The sequence below is a fragment of the Opisthocomus hoazin genome, chromosome 4 (genome assembly GCF_030867145.1).
Source record: "Opisthocomus hoazin isolate bOpiHoa1 chromosome 4, bOpiHoa1.hap1, whole genome shotgun sequence".
Classification (NCBI taxonomy): Eukaryota; Metazoa; Chordata; class Aves; order Opisthocomiformes; family Opisthocomidae; genus Opisthocomus; species Opisthocomus hoazin.
In genome coordinates this window covers 5,296,621-5,323,041 of record NC_134417.1, presented here as the reverse complement: position 1 = coordinate 5,323,041, position 26,421 = coordinate 5,296,621, and the positions used below count along the sequence as shown (strand labels likewise).

At 49.1% G+C, this 26,421-nt stretch overlaps 1 protein-coding gene and 1 long non-coding RNA gene across 3 annotated transcripts in view; both read left to right on the top strand.

Moving 5' to 3' along the window:
• LOC142361005 (uncharacterized) overlaps positions 1 to 1,409 on the top strand; it is a 148,267-nt gene extending 146,858 nt beyond the window's left edge. For both annotated transcript variants that reach the window (XR_012763552.1, XR_012763551.1), the window contains one exon: positions 201 to 1,409. This is a non-coding gene — a long non-coding RNA (uncharacterized LOC142361005). The remainder of the gene's footprint in view (positions 1 to 200) is intronic.
• Positions 1,410 to 4,984: 3,575 nt separating this feature from the next.
• Positions 4,985 to 26,421, top strand: part of LOC142361092 (uncharacterized) — a 34,356-nt gene continuing 12,919 nt past the window's right edge. Inside the window, exons 1-11 of the mRNA XM_075417845.1 lie at positions 4,985 to 5,037; positions 5,302 to 5,567; positions 6,452 to 6,474; positions 8,525 to 8,624; positions 9,427 to 9,494; positions 9,605 to 10,186; positions 12,115 to 12,312; positions 15,258 to 15,398; positions 16,484 to 16,639; positions 18,086 to 18,339; positions 23,853 to 24,022. Coding sequence (XP_075273960.1) covers positions 4,985 to 5,037; positions 5,302 to 5,567; positions 6,452 to 6,474; positions 8,525 to 8,624; positions 9,427 to 9,494; positions 9,605 to 9,697 — 603 coding nt within the window. The 3' untranslated portion in view covers positions 9,698 to 10,186; positions 12,115 to 12,312; positions 15,258 to 15,398; ... (1 more) ...; positions 18,086 to 18,339; positions 23,853 to 24,022. The remainder of the gene's footprint in view (positions 5,038 to 5,301; positions 5,568 to 6,451; positions 6,475 to 8,524; positions 8,625 to 9,426; positions 9,495 to 9,604; positions 10,187 to 12,114; positions 12,313 to 15,257; positions 15,399 to 16,483; positions 16,640 to 18,085; positions 18,340 to 23,852; positions 24,023 to 26,421) is intronic.

Genomic DNA, 26,421 nt, shown 5'->3' with positions numbered 1-26,421 from the left:
GGGTCTTGACAGCATCCTTCCTCCTACAAGGATGGATTTTTATAACAGTGCATTATTAATAGTCACATCAATGCATGACTCAGAGGAGAGACTTATCCGGTAAACAGAGGCTGGTTGGGATATTGCTATGCTACATTAACTTTATTTCTGTTAGACCAAGTGTTTCTACCAGTTTGGGATTTTTCTCTTTTCATTGTCAGTAAGGCTGTTTGAAATCGTTTCCACGGAAAGGCCCATTTGTTCTCAGCACAAAAGTTTGCAATCAGTCTACGCTGTCCGCAGGAACAAGATCCTTTCCCCATCTCCGCAGCAGTGACCAAGTAAAGGCAAAAATATCTCGCTGGAGAGGTAAGGGTTTGATGTGGTGATTCAGGAGGGTTTTGGTGTAGATCTGTATGTCCCTGGTCTCCCCTGTGGGCTCAGATCTGAGGGAGCAGGTGCCAGAGCAGAAATGTCCACCCTGAGACGCTTCTGCCTTTTGGGGAGATGCTGTGCTTTGGAGGGTTCTCTTAAAGTTTAAATGCTTCCAGAAACCTAAACACAAGTTGAACTGACATCTTCTGTCTAGATTTTTCAGGGTAAACAAGCCATCCTTTCGGAAGGGGCCAGCTCTTGCCTATTTGTGTCCTGGAAGCGAGGTGTTAGGATAGGCAGAAATGACCCTGATGTGGAAGGTGCTAGATCCAGGCGCTGGGTCCTGATTCCCTCTGTTTGCTAAGCCACGACTCTGCCAAGGGCAGTAATACCATGCTTTCTTTTCAGCTTGTTCGTACCGAAGTGCTGGCTCACCTCTAGATGTTGCCCAGTCCTTCATACGCGGTTCGTATTGCTTTCCACACAGCCGGAGGCACAAGGTACCGGCGGCTCGGAGAAACAGGCTGCTGGAAATGTAATTTGCAGGTGTTTTGGAGAGGTGTTTTTCAAGACGAAGATACCTGAGTAACTTTTGATGCCAACATTACCGTGGAGCTCTTCTGCTGTTGAATCGTTCCTCTGGTGCCCAGGGAGCCTTGCACTTGCGCAGGCAGGTGCAGACTCTGCCTCGGCGAGCACGTTCGGGGGCTGTTTCTGCAGACACCTGCCTCCGGCCGCGGTGTTCCCTGCTGTAGGTAACACCGCTGCCTTCTGACATGATTAATGGTGCTAAGCCCTGAGCTGGAGTCACAGCTGTTGCCGAGATCAGGCCTCCAAATTAGGTGCCAAATAGCAATAAAGCAGGAAAGCCCCCAAATCCAGGGAGGCCTGGAAGCAGGGAACTGGTTCTTGTTTCTCTGCCCCAGGGTGTAAATCCAGAAAACCTCTGTGCTTGAGTGCAGCCGGGCCAGGAGCGGGAGTTTTCATGGTAGATGCTCAGGTAGGTGTTCAGGCTTGGGGTGGACCTGCTGGAGAGCAGCTCTGTGGAGAGGGACCTGGGTGTCCTGGTGGATGACAGGTTAACCATGAGCCAGCAGTGTGCCCTGGCTGCCAAGAAGGCCAATGGGATCCTGGGGTGCATTAGGAGGAGTGTGGCCAGCAGGACGAGGGAGGTTCTCCTCCCCCTCTACTCTGCCCTAGTGAGGCCCCATCTGCAGTGCTGTGCCCAGTTCTGGGCTCACCAGTTCAAGAAAGATGAGGAGCTACTGGAGAGAGTCCAGCGGAGGGCTACGAGGATGGTGAGGGGACTGGAGCATCTCCCCTACGAGGAGAGGTTGAGGGAGCTGGGCTTGTTCAGCCTGAAGAAGAGAAGGCTGCGAGGGGACCTAATATATACTTACAAATATCTTCAGGGTGGGTGTCAGGAGGATGGGGCCAGACTCTGTTCAGTGGTGCCCAGGGACAGGACAAGGGGCAATGGGCACAAACTGAAGCACAGGAAGTTCCGTCTGAACATGAGGAAGAACTTCTTCCCTCTGAGGGTGACGGAGCCCTGGAACAGGCTGCCCAGGGAGGCTGTGGAGTCTCCTTCTCTGGAGATATTCAAGACCCACCTGGACAAGGTCCTGTGCAGCCTGCTCTGGGTGACCCTGCTTGGGCAGGAGGGTTGGACTGGGTGACCCACAGAGGTCCCTTCCAACCCCTACCATGCTGTGATTCTGTGACCCATCAGTGCCACAGCAGTCATGGTACTCAGCAGTGTGGCTCCAAGCAAGGGGCCAGATTCCTCCCTGGCAGAGGCTGCCTCTGCTGCGGCATCTCCCAGGGAGCTGCAGAGGCTGGCTGTGTGCAGCCAAGGCGTTGGCCGAAAAAAACCAGGTGTCGTTCCTGCTCCTGGATGTGAATATTGTGAGCTGTCATCTTTGGCTTTCTCTCTTTTATTATTTAGAAGACAGAGAACAAATAAGAGAAAATGAACTGCAAATAATGACTAACAGCACTTCCAGTCCAAATATTTGCTCACATAATCATGTGGAAACTTTGGAGACTTGCGAATGGTTCTGGTGCTGTTTATAATACCGCTCGGCCCAAAGTCGGTCAGGTTGCTCCTCTCCCAATGTCAGAGGAGCCCTGGGCACCAAGAGCTACATTCAGGGCTCCTCACCCCTTCCTGGGCCTCAGAGAATTAGGGTAGCAGAAGGACAGTGGAAACCAAAGACGTAGTAGTGGACCTGCTGTTTGGCACGTCTGTCAACATCTCTTTGCTTTCAAACAGGACTGCTTATAGAGGGTGTATTTGCATTTCCAAAGTTGGTGGCCAGGGCTTAAACCAACATTACCTGATTAATTCTTCTTTTTTTTTTTCCCCTAGCTTGAACCCTTGGAAGCTGAACCTAATTTTCTTCCAGCCATGAGGCACTGAGCAGAAAGGTTGTGGTCACTTGGTTTCTCAACCAAAATAGTACAAACTTTCTTATTTCAGGGCAGGTTCAGTTGTTTTCTAACCCAATGAAAGTACAGAACTGTAGCCCATGACGAGGGGAACCTGATGATGGAGAGTGGCTTCCCAACTCACTCAGCAGCATTGTAGCTGGCTACATAACCTGGCATGAGACTTGGGTGAGTACCCAACCGTCTGACCTCTGATTTCTTGAGAGCAGAGCAGCCAGCCAAGGTGTGGACCCTAACATGGTGTTTTAAGCACCATAATACACAAGTTAAGCGAGTTCTTTTTTTTTTTTTTAGTGGTCAGGCATTGGAACAGGCTGTCCAGGGAGGTGGTTGAGTCCCCATCCCTGGAGGTGTTTAAAAAACGTGTAGATGTGGCACTTAGGGATATGGTTTAGCAGGGATGGTGGCACTGTATTTAGCTGTGAACGTGTAGGTTGGGTGTTTTTTTCCCCGTGTCTGTGACCACTGGTCAGGAGCAATGCCTGAAGGAAAAGGATATGAAGGAGCCATATAGGGCAGTGCATTAGAAATCGTCAGAAGTGCCTCCCTGTCCTTCCTGGGTGTTCGTGGTGTGTCAGGAGATGCCTGGCTCTTCATCAGTAATGCTGCCATGGGCCAAGGGAGGAAGGATGCACAAGGTCCTGACTGCAGAGCCTGATGCAAGGTCTCTTAGAGTCTTTTCTCCCAGTTGCAATGTTTTTTTGGGTTCAGCTGAGAAATGTTAGCACTTATCCCAATACCGCTAGTGACAGCAGGACTTCTGGAGCCCATCTTATGAGAACGTCCAGGTCCTGGTCTGCAGGACTCGTATTCTCCCAGCTCGACTTTTGGCAGCTGGGTTCAGCAGAAGACTTGAGCTACTCATGCTCAGTTGGTTCAGCAACAGCGCATGGTGTCAGTAGATAGGGCGAGAATACGTCTCATGCCCCTGGGCATGAATGAAGAGGAGCTTGGACACAGAGCTGCTAAATGCCTTTCCCAGGGAGAATTCTGCACTTGAAGAGAGCCAAGCCTGAAGTGCAAGGTTTTGGAGATCTTTTCACTGAATATAATTAATGATTTCACTTCTTGTAATTAAGGAGGTGCAATTAAGAGTGGTACAAATAGCGAGGCAGCGTTTGGCATTTACAGAAAAACATAGGCTGTGCAGTTTAGGAGGTATTGTCATTAGTGGCCGGACATTTCTTGGCCATTAAAATATCAGGAGATCCTGTACAGCACTGGGTGCTGTTGATTTGTGATCAAATCTAGCATGCAGGTAGCAGGTGGCATTTCTACAGTTCCTGCAGGGAATATATCCCAAAACGTCAAATTAGATTATTCGGCTCTTTCCATTAGAGAAAAATGTGTGAGAAAAGGACTGGGGGAAGAGCAGGAAGGAGGGGGAGCATGTTTTCTCTATTTTAAAATTAATATTTTAGCTTATAGGTGTTAAGGTGGCTTGCAAAAATTAGGAGGTGTTAAAAACCAGACTAACAGGGAAATGTCATTTTCTCCTGTTGTCACCATTTTCTCTTTGACTCCTGAATTTCTGTCCATTAGAAAACACACATCCATTCTAGACAAAAATACTCAGAACTTGTGACCCTTTAGGAAGAATGTGTTTTTCAAAAACGTGCTTTGAAAAATTCCTGGACCTTAATGCATTACTCCTAAATTAATACTTTCTGAGGAAAAAAAAATGTTGTGGTTGTGACTAATGCCTGTTTTCCTTCCACCAGTATTTTGCTCCAAAAGACACTGAGCTGCCACCAGACCTGACCTTGCAGGGGCCAGATGTGCCTTCGAAAGTCTCCTCTGTAGCATTATTGCCAAAGAGCGCAGAAGGAACCGAGCTATTCCCACCTGCCGAAAGGGCTGACTCCGCTAACTGGGATCCTCGCTTCAGTAATCGTTCTTGTATTAACGCTGGCGATAGCCTCATGCGGGGGAAAGTTCTGTTTGTTTCCTCCGCCAGTCTTCAGAAATGATGATTCATTGCTGCTGGTAGCTGGTGCTTGGTCTCATCCCAAGGAAGGGATGAGAAAGGCCTGGCCTGGCCATTCTCCAGCAACCCTAGGAGGCGTGTTGGTGTTTACATCTTCCTTACAACCAGTGTGCCCTGAAACAGAGAATGGTTTATCTCTCGTTTTAAAGGGGCTCGCTGTAGTATGGCCCTCGTGGCGCGTTTGCGGGATCTATGACGACCATTAATGAGATTTGTTCAGTATCGGAAGCGGAGCTGACGGCTGGGCAAGGACGGTGTCCTGGGTTTTGGCATGGCTGGCGTGGGGGGAATAATTCTTGTGGGACTGTTTCTGCTTGTGTGAGCGTTTTCAGAGCATCTTTAGAAGTGCCAGCCTCTCCTCTGTCGTATGGTTTTTTGTTTGTAAATCCTGACTGAAGAAGGATTTCAGCTCTGGCATAAAGCTTCCTTTGACCTCAGCAGCTCAGGGCAAATCTGGGATCAAACCCATGAAGTGAAAGAGGTTTATTACCATTATAAATTTAATCCAGACTTTTTAGTGAAAATAACCAACTGCCCTCCGAAGTGATTCTGCTTGAAAACAAGGTTGCCCAAGCTGAAGGTCTTAAAGATGTGATAAACCTGAAAAATACTGGGAGGCTTGGACAACCAGGTCCCTCTCAGCTTGCTCTCGAGCTGGAAGTGATCCACCCAGCCTGGAAAAGCACCATCAGCAAAGCAGTGCTTTCTCAGAGGCTTGCTCTCCCTCTCCTTAAGGATCAAGGGAGGTTTCCACAGGCTTCCCAGTCTCCTCCAGGTAAAGCTTCCCATCCTAAGACACCCTGCTACATCCTGTAGGACAACAAAACGTAACAGAAATCCAGAGGTGATATTTGGCTTCCTGCTACCAAGGCACCTTCCCCTTTGGTCACCCAGGTACCAGAGCAGAAGTTTTCTGTAACTGCCCAGTTCTTGACAGCAGCCATTCGAATAATTTAATCCAGTACCCTGCTCTGCCATGCCTGGTGGATCATGGTGGGTGGTGAGCAGCGTGTCAACCGGGGCACGCTCAATTTGCTAGGGAGAGCCTGGGAGCACGCTCGTCCTGGCAAAGGCTTGCCACAAGCAAGCAGACAAACCAGCAGGAGTCTATAAACCATGGGGGTGCACCGGTCTTGGCAGCGAGGGGTCTGGATGCCGGCCAGGTAGTCCCTTCCTTCATCTGCTTCTGTCTTTTCATCTCCTTTCCTCCTGCCCTACGCCTTTTCATTCATCTGCTCTCTTCCATGGGCCAATTCACACTTTTCCAGGCGCCTTTTATCACTGCCACTTTTTTTTCCGCTCGCCCTTGATCCGCGGCAAAGGAACGAGAGTGTCAATTGGCGGGGTCCGGGGAGGGGGTCCGGGGTGGCAGATGGCTGCGGCGCGGGGCCGAGCTGGGGCTCATCCATCACCGACGCGGGCAGAGCGCCTGGGCGGCAGCGGGGCCGCCACTGCCATTTACGGCAGGGCCGGCGTTCGAAGGGTTGAGCCGAAACAGGTAATTGTTGGCAGAGAGGAGGCATTTTTCACCGCTGACGAGGAGGAGAGGGCCGGGGCTGGGGTTGTGCTAATGCCACAGTGAAGGATTAATTCATCATGGTTTCTCCTTTTTTTTTTTTTCTTTTTTTTTAATTCATTCTGCTTTGATCGACGCTGTAGTACTCTCAAATGCCAAGCAGCCGGTAAGTCTCAAGCAGAAACCCTTCACAGAATCACAGAATGTTTGGGGTTGGAAGGGACCTCTATGGGTCACCCAGTCCAACCCTCCTGCCGAAGCAGGGTCACCCAGAGCAGGCTGCCCAGGACCTTGTCCAGATGGGTCTTGAATATCTCCAGAGAAGGAGACTCCACAACCTCCCTGGGCAACCTCAGACTGAAGAAGTTCTTCCTCATGTTCAGCTGGAACTTCCTCTGCTTCAGTTTGTGCCCGTTGCCCCTTGTCCTGTCCCTGGGCACCACTAACAAGAGTCTGACCCCATCCTCCTGACACCCACCTTTGAGATATTTATAAGCATTTATAAGGTCCCCTCTCAGCCTTCTCTTCTTCAGGCTAAACAACCCCAGCTCCCTCAGCCTTTCCTCATGGGAGTGATGCTCCAGTCCCCTCACCATCCTCGTAGCCCTCCGCTGGACTGTCTCCAGTAGCTCCTCATCTTTCTTGAACTGGGGAGCCCAGCACTGGACGCAGTACTCCAGATGAGGCCTCACTAGGGCAGTGTAGAGGGGAAGGAGAACCTCCCTCGACCTGCTGGCCACACTCCTCCTCATGCACCCCAGGATGCCATTGGCCTTCTTGGCAGCCAGGGCACACTGCTGGCTCATGGTTAACCTGTCGTCCACCAGCAGTCCCAGATCCCTCTCCACAGAGCTGCTCTCCAGCAGGTCCGCCCCAAGCCTGTACTGGTGCATGAGGTTGTTCCTCCCCAGGTGCAGGACCCTGCACTTGCCCTTGTTGAACCTCATGAGGTTCCTCTCTGCCCAACTCTCCAGCCTGTCCAGGTCTCTCTGAATGACAGCACAGCCTGCCAGCGTATCCACCACTCCTCCCAGTTTGGTGTCATCAGCACTTCCACGAGCCAGGCCTCTGGGAAGCAGCCAGGCTGTGCTGAGACCCGTGTCACTCTTGTCATTGTCATCTCCCTCACTAAAGTCAAAGGGTCAAATAATTTCCACTCGCCCCTTCCTCCTAGGGACTCTGGTTTGGGTTGTGGTGCTGCAGCAGCATTTGTCTGCGTTAGACCCGTAAGGTGCTGTCAGCACGCAGGCGGCACGACTGTGCAAAAAGGCCGATGCAGTTAGCCATGAGCCAGTCTTCCAGTTAGCACACCCCACAACGTATTTCCAGCGGAGGTGGACACCTATACCAGGGCTTTGGTCCGCCCAGATCCCAGCCAAGAAACCCCCAGAAGCTTTGTGGCTCGGGGACCTGGTACAGGTGACTGTCCCGCAGGCAGGACCGAGTTTGGTGGTGGCATTCCTCTGAGGCTGCTCCGGGGCATTTTGGTGTTCGTGTGCGCTGTTGCCTTGCTAGGGTTTGTGGTGGTGGTGCTTGGATGCCGCCCAGGGCTGTCAGTTAGTCAAGAATAACAGCAAAAATGTTTACTGTGCACAGGCTCGTGGGCTGGATGTAAACTTAGAAGTGACCCCAATGTGAGGAGAGAAAAAAAAAAAAAGAAAATACTTAAGGGGGACAAAAAAGATTCTGTTTTCATCTATTTTTAGGTTGCGACATTTGCAGAATGCAGCCAGTTCTGAAGCTGATTTCTAAAGTTATTCCCTCCCTTTTTAGAGAACTTTCACTTCCCCCCCCGATTTCAAGTATTTTTTAAAGTATTTTTGGAAGTGACAGTCTTGGCCAACTGAGCAAAACTGCTTTGCCTGTTGAAGTTAACTCACATTTGTGTTTAGGGAAGAGACAATGAATAAAGGCATTGTGATGGGAATTGGCAGGACTGTACAAGTCTAGATGCAGCAAAATTTAATTCTAGGTTTCAGTTGTGATTTGAATGAAAAAAATCCTAAATGCTGCTGTCCTCCCCAAAATGCTTCTCTGTTGGAAAGCGGCTCTCAGATGGTTGCAAGTAGGAACTTTCAGCAATGTTAATTCATCATATCCCTCTGCTCTGCTGGAATTCACTCACGCAGCAGGCGGGAGGGTGGTCATTCATCTAACTTCAGCCATTCAAAATTGAGATTTTTAAGCCTAAATCCGCTGGTTCCCTTGTGTTTCAGAGGGAGGTTGGCACCAGCAGCACCGGTCTCTTCTATAACTACGTCAGTCAAGATGCTCCGTTTCCAGATGACCGGGTTCAGGGGAAGGCACATCTGCCCGGTTTGCGCTATCCCTCCTCATTTTTTTAGAGTAATACATTGTGTTTTTCTTTTCCTGCCCTGTGTGCACTCAGTTTAAACTATCCTGAAGATCTTTTGGCCAAGGCACGAAGTTCTATTCCCTTCTGTAAACACCGATTTAGCAGTGCTTTGCTTTCACTTGCTGCATTACGACTTTTGCTTCTCCTGGGCTGCAAGTTATTCATTATGCACAGGCTGCAGAGACAATTGTATTCATTCCTCTTCCTACTTTTTGGTATATTTTGACATTTGCCTGCGTCTGTTGCGATTTGGTCTTGTCTTTAAATAAATATCTGGCTTTCCCATGGGAAGAGGTCCAGGAGATCCTGTCTGGGATGCATCTTTCCAGCTGTCTGAGTTTTCTTCATCGGCTTATTGAGCTATGGAAACGTGGAGGGGTTTGGGTGTTCTGGGTTTTTTTGTTTTGTTTTAGGCAGAGAAGAGTGATGCCAGGTTGGAGGTCCGGCAGTTTGCCCCCACCATTCTCTGTTTAGTTATCTTTTGGCAGCCAAAGACTTTAGTTTTCAGGACAAAGAAGAGTCACAATTTTCAAAAGGGGAGATGGGAGGGGGGGGAATCCCCATGTTCAGCAAAATACTCTGCTAGGTGACAAGTAGGGAAGGATTTTTCAAGCGATGAACAAAAGCAATCCTGAGATTTGGGAAGAGGGAGTTTTTCTTGCTGTCATTCTCATCATGGCGATTTTGGTGTTTATGTGAATTTCTGATTATTGCTTGTGAGGTGTTTGGCATTTGGTGAATATGTCTGTGCTTTTCTTTCAGCCCAGGCTTTGGCATTTCCCGGGTACCTGGAGGGGTCTTTCAAGGTCCATTTGAAGTACAGAGGGGAGGTAAGTGTCAGTCTTAAAAGCCACCATCTCGTGCCTGAGTACCTTGCAAAAGCCGACTCAGCTGCCAGGTGGGAAACCACCAGTACTGTCTTCCCTTCCCATATCTCCAGGCCAGGCGTCCTGCGGAGAACCAGAGCATCTGCGGCAAAAATCAGTTTGTGTCAGACTGTGATTTTGTTGTAAAAAAGCCAAATCACCATTAAATGCCTCGAAAGCTGGAACACACCCGACATCCTGCGGAATGAGATGCTGTCTGCTACCCCTGATGGTACAGGGATGGGGAAAAGCCCAAGGACAGGTATTAAGGATCACCCAACTCAAGTGCTTTTTGGCAAGCAGCCACCACCTGCCAAGCACACTGGGGATGTTTCCTCCCTTTTGTTTTTATATTTGCCTGACTTTGGCCACATCCGAAATGCTGATGCTCCCCTGAGCCATGGCAGTTCCCACCTGCCCAGTAGCTTCTTGCACCTTCTTGTCACCTAATCAGCCAGGCGATGGGTGTCATCTTCCTCCTCCCGCAGTACTGGTGGGATGCTTTGCAGATGGATCTGTGCAGATGTGCCTTTCACTATGCTTTAAATATGAGTTAGACCTGCCTCAGCAGAACCATGTCTATGCACGTCAGCTGTGGAGCTGCCCATCCTGTCGAATCCATAGGAGAAATGAAGATAGCAGTGGCTTTTCAGCAGGTGAGAAGACTGATTGTGGTTAGGACCCCTGGTGGAGCCATGCATTTTGGATGGTCTGTTAAATACCTGATTTTTAGCTAAAATTTCAGCTTAAATGTGGACAGGTTATTACACAGCCACCTGCTGTAAGTCTTGAGCTTTCCCTGAGGCATCTGGCTGTGGGCAGAGTTGGGGCCATGCACAACACCCATAGGGAGCACAGACCAGGGCAGACTCCAGCAACCAAACCGTTTGCTCCAAATTATGCTTATTGACAAACAACTCTTAGAAATCAAGCTTGTTACTCCCCAGATTTCAGCACTCCTTATATTTAAAAGAAAAGGAAGCAAATAAATGCTTGCCCTGGTTTTAATGTTGGTTTTTTAGCCCTACTTGCTTGCAGACTTTTTGTTCAGAAGAGGGTTTGATGTTTTTGAGTGGGCGCAGATGGTTCGTGGTAGCCAGATGCGCTGAGTGACGCTCTCGGAGCGGACATCAGCATTTACAAGCACACACGGCCGAAAGCGGACCACAAGGTGGGTCAGCCCGTGCTGTCCCTGTGCCCTCACCACCCTGCCCGCAGCCTTCAGCCATGCGTGGCCGCACTCCAAGCTGGTGGCTCCGTGCCCAAGCCGTGCAGCGAGGACACGAGCCAGCTCCTGCTTTTTCTACCATTCCCTCGCTGGGAAGACCTCCGGCTGCATGGAGTCGAGGGACAACAGCTCTGCGGGCACAGCTATGGCAGGGAGGGAGGGCTGCTATTTCACGCTACCTCCCAAATAACGCAAGGCAGTAGGGAAGGGAAGGCTTTAAGTTGAAAATGCATATCCCAAGCCCCAGCTCTGTGGCCCGGGATGCTGTGCTCAGCAGTGCGGGGGCACTCACGAATACGGTCACTAATTCAGAGGGAGCTTGTGCAGCTGAGAAGAACAGGTTCCTGGTTTTCTTTCTTTTTTTTTCTTTAACTGGAAACTTATAAGCAACAGGTTCATGTTTCTTCTCACATATGCCTCGCATATTTGCCTTTTGTTGTTTTGGCTAAACCTATCCTCCCAGGACTCTGCAAGCACACCGAGCAGCATATGGCCTTCTACTTGCTTCATTTCCAGCCCTCAATTTTTCCCACAGTAAACCAGGCTTTTTCAGGCAATACTAATCCCTTGTGCCTGTCACTGGTAGAGAAAAGCATTAATAACTGCAGTTATCCTGGAAATATCTGTCACCCACATTTGTTTTTCGTTTCCCTTTGGGTAATCATGCTCCAGATCTAATTACTGGAGAAATTTCTTTTGCTCCAACGAGCAGCATTTTGGGTTACCTCCCCGGCTGGTTGTAAGTTTAACTCCACCGATGATGGGAGATCCGTATTGATTTACATCAGCCGAGGATCTGCTGCTTCACATCTTTATTCTGTGTGTGGCTTGGGGTTATAGAGATGGTGGTGATTGACGGCTTCAAAAAAAGCATGGGACTAAATTTGAACTAATTCAGGGCTGGATCTGAGGTCCAGCAAAGCCAGGCAGAGATTTTTGCTGGTCTGAGTGGGCTGGGGATGAGTTGCTTGGAGAGGAAGGAGGAAGGAAAAAATGTTTCCATCCTTTCTCTGCAGTGCCCTCTGATCCTCAGGGCCCAAGCTTCGGTGCAGGGAGCCAGAGCCGTCGTCGTGCCAACACTGGCAGCTCTCAGTGGTGCCACGGGGCAGGGGGTCTCCCACTGCCACACGCATCAGCGAGGACAGTGTTTGGGAGCTGCTGTCAGACAGACAGGGCCTGAGCTAGGTGGTTTTTTCCCCTCTGTGGCTGACTCACATCTGTGAGGCGAAATGTCAGGGCTGAGGCTTGTGAGTGCGTAGAAGAGCGTATTGCAAATACGTGAGGGATGCAAATGCCAACTGACAGGCAATTTTTCCTCCGTTTCCTCAAGTTTACATTAATTTTTTTCTGGCTCAGTGATGACACCAGCATGAGGAGGCATCTCCTCTTCTGCCTGCCTGCAGAGAGGGACCAGTCATGCTGTCCCATGGGAGCACCCTGGGCACCTGGAATTTGGACACCGCCAGCCACTGGGCAGACTGGTCACACTGGGGAGAGAGAGGAGAGCTGCAGGGACAGATGAACTGTAAAGTAAACCTCTGTGTAACATGACAGGTGGGTTTGCCACTGAAGAAAAGGGTGAAAAATAATCACCCGAGATGGAGGTTACTGGAGTTGGGCTAAGGGGAGCTCGGGCAGCGTGGGGACGGAGCAGGGCTGGGAAGGTGGCAGCGGGCAAGCGGTAGCACTCATTTTTAACTATAATTCGCTTGCACAGCTGGGCTGAGGACGGGCTCGGGAACAGACCAAATAGCCTGAGGTACAGCAAACACAGCACTGGGGTCTGAGGCACACGGGGCCCTGGAAAAGCCCATTGCACTGTGATAACCATAGGTTATGGTTCCTAATAGAAGCAGATGGTACAAGGAGCACGTATACGAACCGGTGCCTGAACAAAAGCACCTAATTACCGTGTGATGGATAGCATCGTGCGACCCTGGAAGCAACTCGGGGATGGGACGCCGACCGCTGGGGTTGGGGCTGTAAGTCTGGAGCAAGCACTTACAGCAGTCATAAGTCAATGGATTTGGGATCTTGCCTGGCTTAGCTGTAGCAGCTGAGGCCGTGCAAGAGGATTGATGTTCGAGACAAAGCTCACCCAACCCCTTCCACTTACAGCGAGGCAAAAAAAATATTGATGTATTAGCCACAAGAGGGAAGAGGAAAGTGTAGGGTTTTGCTTGTTTTGCTCCCCAGCAGTATTCAGGACATGAATAGAGAGAGAGGGGCTGTGGAAAAAAAAAAAAAAAAAGGCAAGAAAGGGGGAAACAAAAGAGAGACAAGTTGTCTTTTCTTTTTTCCTTAATTAATCTCGCAAGGTGGTGACAGCATAGGATGAGAAATGGGAGGTAAATGCTCTGCTAACAGCCTTTCATAAAGATCTCTGGGTTTGACAAATGAGCTCAAAGCCACAGGACTAGGAACCAGAGCTCTGCCAGTACATTAGAGATAATCCAGTGGTCAGAGGGAAGGAGCAAAGGGGTTGGGAGGGGAAAAAAAAGCCCTCAGCCCCCTCCAGAAATGCCCCCAGCATCCTGCCTTGCGGTTACTCGGATTCCTCGGGCTGCAGATTGTAAACCTGCCTGGTGCCTGCTTGGGACTTGTTGAAACATTTGCCTTTGCCGGGTGCCCTTGCTGCTTCCCCATCTGCGCGCGTGGCGGCGGTGGCTTCGCCGTGCCCGGCTGAGAGCTCCTCGGCTCCAGCCTGCCCGTCCCTTGCTTCGCGGCAGGTATTTTTTGATTGGTGTTTTAACAGCAGGGCCAACACCAAAATTTTGGTGGTCTGTCCCTAGTGCTGGCAGCTGAAGATCCAGAATCTGTCTTGCTCCTGCCATGTATCTTTTTTTATTGCTTTGAACAGATCACTTGGTCTTTTTGTGCTTTAGAGGTACCAAGGCGAGCCTATATCAGAGAGAGATTGTGAGAATAAATGCAAGAAAGGCTACAAATATATTGAGGGTGAACATCACAAATTCCAACATTTTGTAGGACAAAATGAGAAAGAAGAAATAGAAGAATTAAACAGAAGGACAGAATGGGATGGGACATGAGTAGAATAGAATTAGAATAGAACAGAATAATTTAAAGATTTTTTTTAAAGCAATGAAATCCTACATTTGGGAGGGATTACTGTTTAATTTGGTCATCATTGCTTTTCTGGAATTTTGATTTCATGTCATTAGCTGATTTTTGTCTTTTTGTTTGGATTCTGATTATTTATCAGCAAACTGGGACTGGCGACGGTCTCTGCAATCAGGTGAGAGCGCTTAGAGACACGTAGAAGTTACTCCCCCAGGACAACCCAGACTATAAACTTTATTGCCCTATAAAGAGTAACCTGCAGCATCAGAGGCTTTTCAGGGATCAATAAAATCAGCATTAACTAAATCGTCAGCAGTCACTATCCCCTTCCCCCAACCTGCTCTGCCATTCAGTCCCAATTACGCTAAACTGGGGCTCCAAATTTTGGGTGAAAGCCAAGCTGTCGATCCCCTAATCAGTTATGAACAGTGTAAGCAACATCTATGTAATGTGTAAATGACCAGCTACTCTGAGAGGCTCTTATAATGATGCTAAAATAACCAGTGGCTTGGTAATTATTCATGTCTGGAAAGAGGAGAAGAAATCAAATTGCGTTTGGGAACTGTTGGCCCCGGTGGTTCGGAGAGCTTCACAATCCCGTGCAACACAGCTCCTCAAGGGTTAGTAAAAACTGTCAAAAAAAAAAAATGGGGAAAAAGCGAAAAAATACAAGGGGATGTGGGGGGATTGCAGGTGTTTTTAGAGACCCAAGTAGGTGCCCTGTGACTCTGCAAAGTGGCTGTGTGGGGTGGGGGCAAAGCTGGGGCACCCGGGGGCTCCTTGGAGTCAGGAGGGAGATGGTGTGAGCGGTTTGAGCTCGGCGCAGAAGCGCTGCCTGGGATAAATCATTTTTCACGAGGGCATCTTCCTGTCAGCCAGTCCAAACACCTGAATATTCAAGTGTAGGCAGCGAGCAACCCCCCGCAGCGAAGCAACTGCCAGCGTGCTCACAGATTTCGGTTTAACCAGGGCATCGCTTAATAGGTGTGAAAAGAGGCTGCATGCAAAATGCAAACATCTATCGAGGAACGCCAAGCTTCATTTATTGGAGGGGCAATGGCAAATTGTGCAGAAAAAACAAGTAAATAACATTTACTCGGAGGTGGTCTCGACGGCAAGGCGGTATTGTTTGTAAATCGAGCGGCAAGACAAGCCTGGGTAGAAAACACTGCAGAGGGTGCTCCTGCTCTCGCTGTCATGGGAGCTGCCTGGCACAAGGTTTGGGCCGGGAGCACGACTTTTTGGGGTAAATTGGCAGAAACCCCACAGCATGAGCCCATGGGTGAGCGCTGGGGATTTTCCTGGGAAGACCACAGGGTCTGAGCATTCTCTGCAGACCTTGCACAGGCCAACAGGCGTGGTGGGAAAGGGAGGGCAAGGTTTTGGGAGGAAACACCCCATTTTTTCTCCATTATCAGGGCAGGCTCCACTGCAGCGTATAGCGTGTGCGAGCGTTGAGGAAGAATTTCCTGAATTCATCATTTACACTTGAATGCATATCAAAGCCTCGATCTGCTCTAATGCCTTTTCTCATCTCCAGCCAGCCATCAACAGCACAGGTAAGAATACCAACGATAAAAAATTAAAAGCTACAATAAACATTATTGATGCCATCCCTAACGAGACAAAGAAAGAGAAAGAGAGGATGCTGCGGTGATAAATACCGTCTGTCAGCAATAAATTACAGCCGTCATTAGGTTTCTACAGCGGGGCCTGACAAATTATTTTGTGGAAGTACATGCTTAGCTGCGCCTTACACAGTCTCAGCTATTCCGAGGCTGCACCTTAAAAAAAAGATCAATTAAATCGATTCTGTGTCGATCTGAGGTGCACCACGTAGCACTGGAATAATGCTCAGCGCTAGGTACCGCACCCGCCCCGGCTGAACTTCTTGGGTAGCATAAGGAGCATCAGCAGGACTTTTTGCAATGGCAATGGCTTGGATTTATTTGGGTTAGGCAGGGGAAAGGCTGGGCTCTGCACAGCTGTGTAGGGCTCACCTGCGGGTCCACAGCTGGGTTTGCAGGCTGCCATCACCCTGCCGGCTTCCGAATTTGAGACTTTATGGCTTTTTTTTTTTTTTTTAAATAATGGGTGAGCTCTTCCTGCAGGTTCCAGGTCTCTGCTGGAGCTGGCACAGAGTGGCGACTGCGCATTGGAGCTGCCAAAAGCAGCCCCGGGATTGCCTCTGCAACACACCTTATAGACCTCAATTTGCGGAACAGCGGAGAAAAGGGGAAAAAACCATGTTGCAGTGCGGTCTTTACAAAAGCCATTCATCCCGGTGCTCTTACTAACAGGCATCAAATGAGATTCCTGCAGTAGATGATTTGTTTTGTCCTTCTCCTGCCAGCTCAGATTAATCTCTGTTCCTGAAGTAGTGGTGTCATTTCTCGGAGACATACGGCAGCAGGAATCACGGAGCCCCATAAATTAGAAACAATTCAGGATCCATCCGTCTTCCTTCCCACTCTCCGTCCCCATGCCTTTCTGCAGGGCAAGGGCAGGCCCTGCAGGTACCAGCACAGCCGCCTCTTGGTAGACTAATAAATAAAAAAAACCCTCAAGATGGGAGAGGTTTGAACATAAGAGGGATTCTTGTGGTCGAAAGCAGTTTGCCTTATGCTGTTTTCCTTCCTTTCAGTTCGGAGGAGGAGGGGGATCGTGGCCAGCGGTGAAATGCCACGTTCCTCGAGAGCGTCCCAGCTCAAGCCTGTGCTTGGCGGCGATGGCAGCCTCAAGAAGCAACACCAACGTTTTAAAGGTTTACAGAATCCCGTATGAAAATCATTCTCCCCAGGTGAGCTAATCACTGCATTTCTCTGGGTTTTGTTCAAACGAGAGCTGAGTTTGATTGCTTTTTACCCGCTGGTGAACTTTTTTTGTAGAAAAAACAGTGTTGAGCAAGAAGAGCAGGTTTTTTTGCGTCTTTCCAAACTCATTGCAACAGCTGGACTAAGAGGGCCGGGTCTTCAAAGGAGGGACGAAGCACAGGGCATCAGGTTGTCTGCGTGGGTGTAGGAACGCTGCGAGCACGGAGGAGCTTGGTTTGCACCTGATACATCACCGTCCTGCACGCGGTGGTCTCAGACCTGTCCCCTCTGAGTCCATATAATGCTAGTATATACTCTCTCTATATATATAATGTATATGTCTGTGTTTATATACACATACACACACATATATATAAACAGATGTATTACACCTTGGTAACAAAATGAAAGCTTGAAGGAGACAGAAGCACCGCTATTTATTATTTATGGAGCCCACACTGTGACAAGCAGTGTACAGGTGTCAAAGCAAGCGCGGTCTCTCCCCTGAGGAGTTTACAAGCTTGCTCAGACATAGGCAGACTGGTTCGGGGGCCCAGAGGGCTGGAGGGAGCTGGCCAAGGCTGGAGGAAGGTGGTGAGGCTCCGACACTCCCCAAAATCCAGCCGTTTCCTAAGCACCTCATTGGCAGTCATCACTATAATGCAGCATCGACCATCGTGTCGCTCCATCGTTCCCAGAGCCACCAGATGCTCTGAGGATGGAGGTGTCCTGGGACATCGTGATGGTGACAGGGACCTGGGGGAGGACACGTCCCTACTCCGGGGCCATGTTCCTGTTGAGAGCCATCACCTACCCGTCCCCTTGCCCAAACCAGGCAGTCACCCCCTGGAAATAGAGCGAAAGGCCAGCTATTTATTTTGTATTAATTTTTAAAGATTACTTGTTTTGGATGAGTGCCTGTCTGTCTCTGTCTATTTGCCACTGCTGAGAAGATTCATTATTTTGATGGATTTCTGTAATTTTTTCAAGTGCTTCAGGTGACAAACAATAAAGCACACTTCACGCTCGGCTCCGGAGCCACGGTGAGGTGCAGAGCTGGGCGGGGAGCGGGGGATGCTATGGTGGGTGTTTCTCCTGGGGAAAAATTATTCATCCCACAGTTTGGGCTGAGGGCCTCTCTGGGTACCAGCACCAGGCAAATTCCCAGGGGGAATTTGGGGTATTTAGCGATGGAGCTGCTGGGAAGGGCAAGGCCATGGGTGTGAGCAGGCTGCGAGGCTCCAGAATTCAACCCTCCCTGGGGCTGATCCGTTCTTCCATTTCGTCAGCTGCAGCATAACAGATAGGCATGAGCCAAGGTGCCAGGAGCAAGGGTCAGGAGGGGGATGAGGGCATCACGGAGAGGTGGCCAGGTGGGGATATAGTGTATATACCAATGCCAGTGGTTCATGGACACTGCTGTTTTTCCACAGGAGCTCTCAAGAGGTAAAGATTTCATTCCAAGCATTGCTCCTTGAGAGGGTGATCATCTCTGCTGTAACTGCATGGGCTCTGGAGGAATAAATTATGCCAGGCAGGCTCAATCACTGTTCATGACAGAGGCACAGGATTTACGGCTGCGAGGATCACGGATGCAGGAGTGCAGCATGGCATCGGGAAACCGTTATCTGCAATGATACTGGACCCAGACAGCAGAAATGGCCCGATCCCATAGCACCCGTGCCAGGTGAGTGGAGCGGGGACGGGGACAGGGATGGTAGCCAAGGCTGTCCCTGACGGTGAAACCAAGACTGGGTTGAGACACAGAGTCAAACTCGCGGGGCTCTGGCTGAGGTCACTTGAATGTCATTTTCTATCTTAAATCTTTTGCGCTGCTCTGGAGAGGTGGAGGTGAAAGGGCTGGGAAGTGGCTTCCCCTATAGCAGAGCCAAGAAAAAGCACATTCCTCATGCTCAGGCCGTGCCTGCAACTTTAGCTGCGATCTTTGGCTGGGCTTTCAAGGTAATGGGGTTTGTATGATGAAAACAGGCTGCTCCAATGGCCAGAATACTCATCCGGCTTTGGCTTACACCTTCCCAGTTCCCCACCCTGTAACAAGACTTTCTGTGCAATGTTGGAAGGTCCCCAGGAGCTATGACTCACAGGGCAGGAGGACTTAGCTGAGATGGCTGATGCCAAAGCAGTCTTCCTTGCAAAGCTGAGACTGAACCATGGAGATTCACCCAGATCTCTTTGGCACCCAGACACAACCCAAGAGCCCTGCCTGGCTGCCTACAAGCACTTGGCCATTTGAGTGGCCACTGGAGAGCTGTGGTCTTAGCTTTCCATGCAGCCGAGACGAGATGAAGATGAAGTGGTCACTATCTCCCCAAAACCATCTCGCAGGGAGGGGAAGACAAGTGGTGTGTGGCAAGAGGATGCACTGGCTGGAGGAGAAGACACTGCTAAAGGCTCTGCAGAAGCAAAACCAACCTTACCTGATGGACGAGGTACTGGGCCGCCGCCATTCTGATAGAGTCTGCATCAAACTAAGGAGAGTGGGAAGGAGAGGCACTAACAGTCCGGATTTTCTAGCTTTTGGAGAAAAATCTCCACTGCTGACCTCTAGATGGAAGTGTAGATAACTGTTTTAGTTTTCATAGAGGGTAGCCTCAATTCTTGCACAAAAAAACCTATTTCTAATCTTCAGGGGAATGAGCAGGGCCTTGATCTATAGCTCCTGCTTCCAAAGTGCAAATGAAATGCTTTCCCTTTTCATCCACATCCCAAAAGGACTGGCCGTCATGAAAAATGGGAGCACCTCCCTCCAAGGGAGATTACGAGCACCATTTCCCATCTGAAACCCTGGCTTCTGGTCAGTGCTGCTGGCACGGGTGCGTGGTGTGCTAAACCTTCACTTGCCTTTGAGAGCCTTCTCCATCAAACGTGTAATGGACGATGGGGAGAAGGAAAAGGAGGGAAGACCAAGGGGAGACAGAGATTTAGGGGGATGGAGGGAAGGAGGAGGAGAAGGAGAAGGAAGGCGAAGGAGGCCTTCTCTGAGAGCAAGAAGCAGCACCAGAGCTTTCTCTGTTACCTGTAACAAGGTGACATGTTTAGCCACTTGCAAAAATATCCTTGCTGCTCCCCAAAGGACTCCTGACTCTTCCAGCAGTAACTGAGAAAATGTGTTGGGAAACTTTTCACCAAGTAGCTCTGGGCTTTTGGTTTTTTTAGCCTGCAGATGAAGAGTTACACTTTCCTCTAGGGCAAAAGGAGCCATGCTCCAGGCTGGCCAAAACAAATAATTTTCAGAGTTTTCTTCTTTGGACAGAAGAAATGGAAGTGAAGCTATCAGTTTGAAAGAAATACCAAATTAGCAACACCAAGCAGTTCAGTCGTCTTCTTTTCTCCCACTCTCTTTTGACCCAGAATCCTCCAGCAGCACTGGTACAAAATCCCAGTTTTTTTCCTCTGCCTTGCACACACCCTTGCTGGGCTGCAGCCCACCAGTGGAGGGTTGATTTCACACCAGTTTATTCCCACCAGTCAAGGAAAGCAACGACTGCATTGTGCCCAGTCCCCTTCACTTGAAGTGGGCTAGTCTGAAGGCTCAGCTCCTAAAATTCCCGGTTAGTGCAGTTACAGGGCACCGACTGCTGGACCTGAGCCCACGTGTGCGGGGGTTGCTCAGGAAAGGGACGTTGTCTTTACTTGGGGACGACACGTTTTGCACTTGGAGATTTCTGGGAGAGGGATAATGGATTTGCGAAGTATTGTTATTATTTAAGTGACGAGTGAAAATTGAAAAGAAAATCTGTTTACCAAAAGTAACAATAGCAGATATTTGTCATCTCTGTCAGATATTCAGACGCATGCAATTTCATAGGTTTCATAAGCTCTCGTTAATTTTCTTGTTTGGGAGGATGTGCTATTTTGATGAAACCTATTTACACTAGCAACTGCTGGAAAATCATTCATTAGTGGACAAGAACTATTGATTATTTTCATCCAAGTACTCAGCCATGTTCTAGCCAATTACTGTAACCAATAAATAAAGAAATATCAACCTTGCATTCCTGCCACTGTCTCCAGTAGAACTTTATTCCCCTGGATAACACATGTCGTGCCAGCCTTAGCAAAACGCTGTGCTGGAGAAACCTCTTTTGACATTTATGTCACATTGCCGTCATCTGCAAGCTTCTGGGGGGCAAACTTGCCCCGAGAAAGTGAAGACTGCTAGTTAGTGTTTTAATGTATTTACTAAAGAAAATATTTACTGGGCACAGGGCAAGAATTAGCAAAGAAATTGTGTGAGGTTTAAAGAAATGCCTGGCTAATGGCCAGATCTTAAACTCTTATTATGCAAATATTTGGCCTGATTTGCAGAAGTCCTAAACTCTGGAGGGGCGATTAATCTCACCTGACTCGATAAGAAATCTGGGTTGTTCATGGAGGTGATGGTCCCCCAAAACAGACTGGCACCGCAGGCAGCCGTGGCCGGGGAAGGCTCAAGTTTAGGCTCAGCTCCTCACCTACAACAAGGAACTTGAATTTGTCCATTCTGTGCATTTCGACTTGTGGCTTTGCTGGTACTCAGCCTGCTTAATAGGGAAATGTTTTATTTAAATATGATATTATGATAGGAGCCATGGCTTTAAAACCTTGGCCATTCGCATACATTTTAATGGGCTTGGGGGAAAAAAAGAGAAATCTGTCTCCAGTTTTTTTGACAGAGTTGTAATTAAAGAAGATTTTCCATAGGGAACATCTGTTTCTCTTGACAGATATATTCTTGTTGGGAGAAAAAGAAGTGCCTAAAAAAATAGTTTGTCAGTCTGAGCTTTTTATAGGTTTTCATCCAAGAATATTTATATTGAGGCTTTTTTTGACAAAAAAAGGTTGATATTTCCTGAAAGGAGAGCTATTCTGATCAAGGCTGAGTTTCAGTGAGTGTTGCCAGGGCGGCAGCAGCCCCAGGTCTTTGCCGAGCTGCCTCTGCCTCCTCCGCAGCCCCTGAAGTGGGAGAAAAGCAGCTCTCGCCCTTCCCAGCCACGGTGTCAACAAATCAAATAATTAATACATCGTTAAAAAAGTCAGAGAGACGAAAATGAATGGCTGGCCAAAGGGCTTGCACTCTCACATACGTGTGCATGCAAATGTGTGTGTATATAAAGGGTGGTTTTTTTCTATTTCTTTCCAAGCTGAGAGCACTGAAAGTTCCTCCTGAGTAATTTCCCAGTAGTCCTCGTTAATTCCTTAAGATTTTTCCCACCTCTTTTCAAAGCCTAAAGTTCAAAGACACGGAAAGGAGCTGCCTCAGCACTTTCTTTTCCCCTTTTTTTTTAGTTTTTCAGCAACGTCCAATCAAGCCTATTAAGTCTGTTCTTTCATTTTTTTCCCCCATCCTTGAAGGAAAATTGGCCATGGGGCTCAGCCGAGGCTGCCAGACACAACCGTGTGGAGAATTTCCCTCTCCCCACTGCTGTGGGAGATGCCCTGTTTCTTGGCAGCCGTGTCCACGTGGATCTGCTGAACACCATAAACCCTGTCCCTGCTCCTAGAGACCTCTAGGCAGGGTCCGGCCACCCCACCCTGCCCAGCAGGAGCAGGACAACCTAGGGCACGGGTCCCTCTACAGCAGGCTGAGCTCCCAGTGCTCCCCAGCGTCTCCCAGTGCACGCTCCTGCGTCCTGGGTCAGGCAACACAAGGAGACTATGGCAGAAGTCCTGCAAGTGGCCACGCATCATGCTTTAAGATGCCTCAACCTCACATTCTCCTCCTTACGCCTACAGTTTTCCTTGGTTTTTCCCTTTCAGTATTACAAGAATAAAATTGAAGACCCGTGCTTGATTATAAAGCAGCGCCCTGCCTGCAGGCTACGCACAGCAGCATCGTTCCCGTGTAGGCATTTCAATCAACTGCGGGTGCAAAGTGCTTTGGAAAGTCTCAGCCTCTCCACGCAAAGCACAATAATTAATCGCAAGATCGTAAGCAGTGATTTTCCGTTGCCCCCTCGGGATGCGGATCTTTTGGTGTCTGAACGGCTTGCTTCACTATATCACTCGGAGCATTAATGCAAACTGCAGACAGTAATTATACCAGGCATTAAAGTTCTGTAATTGTATGTACTATGCGTGTATTTATAATGCAGCAGCAATCTTGGAGCCATTGCAGTACTTCTTGCTCCGCGGCACCATGTGTCTGTGAAAAGGCAAAGGCAAGCCACATAAAACATAAAATAAAATCCAAACATATAAAGGTCAGGGTAGTAAATACAAAGATAAGCATTGCATCCCTTTAAATATTTATCATTAGTGACATTTTCATTATAGGAGGGCTGGGACTTGCCGACTGTGTAGCAAACGTGGGCACAGCGGGCCCCGAGTCTCGGCTCAAGGCCACAAGGGCAGCGAAAAAAGGCTTTGAAAAGGGATGAAAATATGTTGAAAATGGATATGGGTTATAGGCATTGTGGTGCCCGCTTTGAAGTGGCTTTAGCTTAGTAGGGAGTTCACTGAAGGTGCACCCTGGTCCCCAGGGTAACTCCTGGGGTGGCCGAGGGCATGCTGCTATGCCGAAGGAAATAGGGGTTTGGTTTGGGGGATTGGGAACAACCCTTTCCTGCTCACCACTCCCTTCGCACAGAGGGGACCTGACCTAAAAAATGGAATAAAACCCTGAAGGGTTTCCGTAATTGACAGAACAAAGCCACGGCTCTAAGGAAGACGTGACGAAAGGAGAGAAATGGGATTGAGAAGCAAGAACAAAAGCGGGTGATGTCCAGTTCTGTCTAAAATACCCTATGCACACCAGAAAAACCCCACCTTAGATGTGAAGGGAAAGATTCACCCTGGAAAAAGCCCCATCCTGGGAGCGTATGACCACCCCATTAAAGCACCTGCAGATGTGCCCAAGCAAGCCCTCCTCCTATGGCTGTATGGTATACCCTTAGCACCAGCGGTGGGGAACCACCGGTCTGAGCTGAGAAAGTACTCCTCGACTAAGAAATGCTCTCTTTTGGGATGGCTCTTGAGAAGGGTTTAATATTTTTAAAGCCCTTGACTAAGTACCGATTCATCAATGCATTAGAAACAGAACGTTAATCTGTTCCTGCTGTCCATGCCTTAATCGTAACATTTTCCTTTTAATGAGGTGAAGCAGGAAAATGGGAAGGTAATTGTGGCAGTGCTGATGGAGGGTTTCCTTTACAATTTTAAAACTAACGATGACATGAGGCGTGTATTATTTCTCTTCAGCAACAGGCTTACCTGCCTCCAGAGGAGGTAGATGAGGAAGCACTAACCCCATAGACGAGGTGGGTCTCCATCACACCTGCGCTATTAGGATGGGTGACGAAGCTCACTGCAATGCTGGAGAGAGCAGGGTATGGGGGCAGTCAGCTCCCACTGCTGCAATGCATAAGCAGGTGAGTGTATACAAGTGTATATGTAGAGATATATTCACCAGGCTTTGCTCTGACACCACTTGTGGCTTCCCTAGAATAAAACCAGACTCCGCTGGCAAGGGACGTGTATTTTGTGGCTCGTTTTGTGGACAAATCCCAAGTATTGATCGCTCCTGGGTCTCCCTCTGGTCTCCTGTAAGCTGAAGGAGTGATGGAGACAGTAAAATTCTTGCACAGGGCTCATTTCCAAACCAGGTTTGAAGCCGTCAGGTCATTCTCCTCTGCAGTGGCTCTTCTCGGCACTTTCTTCACCCAGTGGTTCATGCTGTCCTGCAGTGTTGCCTTGACCTTTCCTACCTGTCCCACACTTCAAGTGGCTTCAGGCCTTGCTTTTGCGTCCAGGACTAAGGGGATCACTAAACCCTTCAAGAGTCTTCAGAGGAAAATCACAGGGATGGGTTTGGGCAACATTGCTCTATACAGTGGTGCTGAAAGCCATCAGCATCATTTTGATCTTCCAGCCAAACGGCTTGAGCACCAGGACAGCTGCCCAGCAGCTTTCCCTCAGTGCCTGCTTCTAAAATGTTGTCATCTTCATTTCTGCCCATGCCACGGTGCCCTGGCCGTAGATCCAGCCTTTCCTATAGTCCATGTGCAAGGCAGGAAGCACAGTGATCAGCTTCCAAGACCAACTTTTTCTTCCTCCGAAGCTCTGCCAGCAGCAAGCAAGCCAGCAAGAGGCTCACTTGGCTGCAGAATGTGCATTTTCATTCCTTCCTCTTTCTCCATGCCCTTCTGCCCAGCTCTGACACCTCTGTCTTTTTGTCGTCCTCTCTGGGAGGCCTCTGTGGAGGAGTCACAGACTAATTGGTCTTCTGAGTGTTCAGAGACGTCCCTTTCAGCAGAAGCTATTAATGTTAGTGACTGCCATTGTCCATGGCCCAGGAGGGAGTCCTGACCTTGTACAGTCTATTTTGCACCTACAGAGACGTTCATGAGCACAGCCGTTTCATCACTAGGATGTAGAAATTGCATTGAGATCCGCTTCCCAAACCACGGTCCCACGGGGAAAAGGGGATTTTGCCATGCTGCAAAATTTGAGGACGTCTCAAGCACACATCTGTGTGACAGGAAAGGTTGGAATTGCTGGAAAGGGGAACCTGATGGGCCACCCCCACCCACCACAGACACAGCTGGATGGTGCCCAAGGCCGGGAGGATTGAGGATGAGTCTGAGATGTGCCCTGCAACGTGTGTGTTGCAGCCACATCCTTGATCCTTGAAGGTGTAGAGGGAAGGAATGAACAAGGGGATGTCTGAATGGGAGAGACGCACAGGCCTGGATGTCATCAGAGTCCCCTCATTTCATCTTCTGCGGGAGTTTCTGTCTGCTGTGATTGCAGCAGGGATTAACTCAGTCCAGAGTGGGCTACAACAGGCAGCAGAGGTGTCCTCATCACATGCTGGCCAGCCCACGCTTGTAAAATACCACTGGTAAAAGGTATTTGTGCCTTCCCCTGGCTCCAAGGGTCACAATGCATTTGGGCTGATCAGTGGCAGGAACTGTCGGTGATCCAAAGACCTGAGAAATCACTGGTGCCTCCCAGGATATTGCTGAGATGTTGTCACGTTCCTGGGACTCTGTGTTGGCAGTGACAAGGGAGAAGTTAACTCTGCCTTGGGGTGGGGTGGCACAGACAACTCCTTGGTCTCTTTCAGCCCTGTTGTTCTCTAATTCATCTAATCACTTCTACAGCATTGCTACAAGATGGTGTAAGCTTCACCTACTGCAAGGCTGCCTCCTTTACTCGTTACCAAGTGAGCCAAGGTAGTCAGGCCTGGAATTTTGCCTTATACTTTTGGGGAACTTTATTCCTCAAAAACAAAAGTAAAATATTTTGGCCTAGAAACTTCAGCTGTGATTTAGTACCTTGCCTGTAGCAAAGCGCATTGCCCCCGGAGAGACTGGGGCATCTTCCGTTATTAACAACAGGATCTGCGCATGCAGTGAAGTCTGCGTGGCAGATGTGTGCGTCAGAAAGCACAGCTCAGGGCCTGACTCTGTAATTGTTATAATTATGCTGGGGCCCTGAGAACTGTTTCAAGCACTGTTGGTCCCCCGTGTTGACTGCGCTGGTGTGACATCTGTAGCAGTGACCTCAGGGAGTCAATGCAAGCGGAATTGCTGAAGGCACAGGGGGAGGTGTGCTGGGAAACCTACTACAGGCACATCTGGGGAAGTTTTGTCTTGAAAAAGGATGAGAAGTCAAAATAGCAGAACGCTGTGACAAATTATGAGGTCGGAAACTCACGGGTTCAGGAAATTTCTTTCAGGTCTCTGCATATTCACAGGTCTGCTGGAGCGGTGGCCAGAGGACAGACCCAAGACTTGAGCCCTCAAGCATCCCCTGGGAGAGGAGG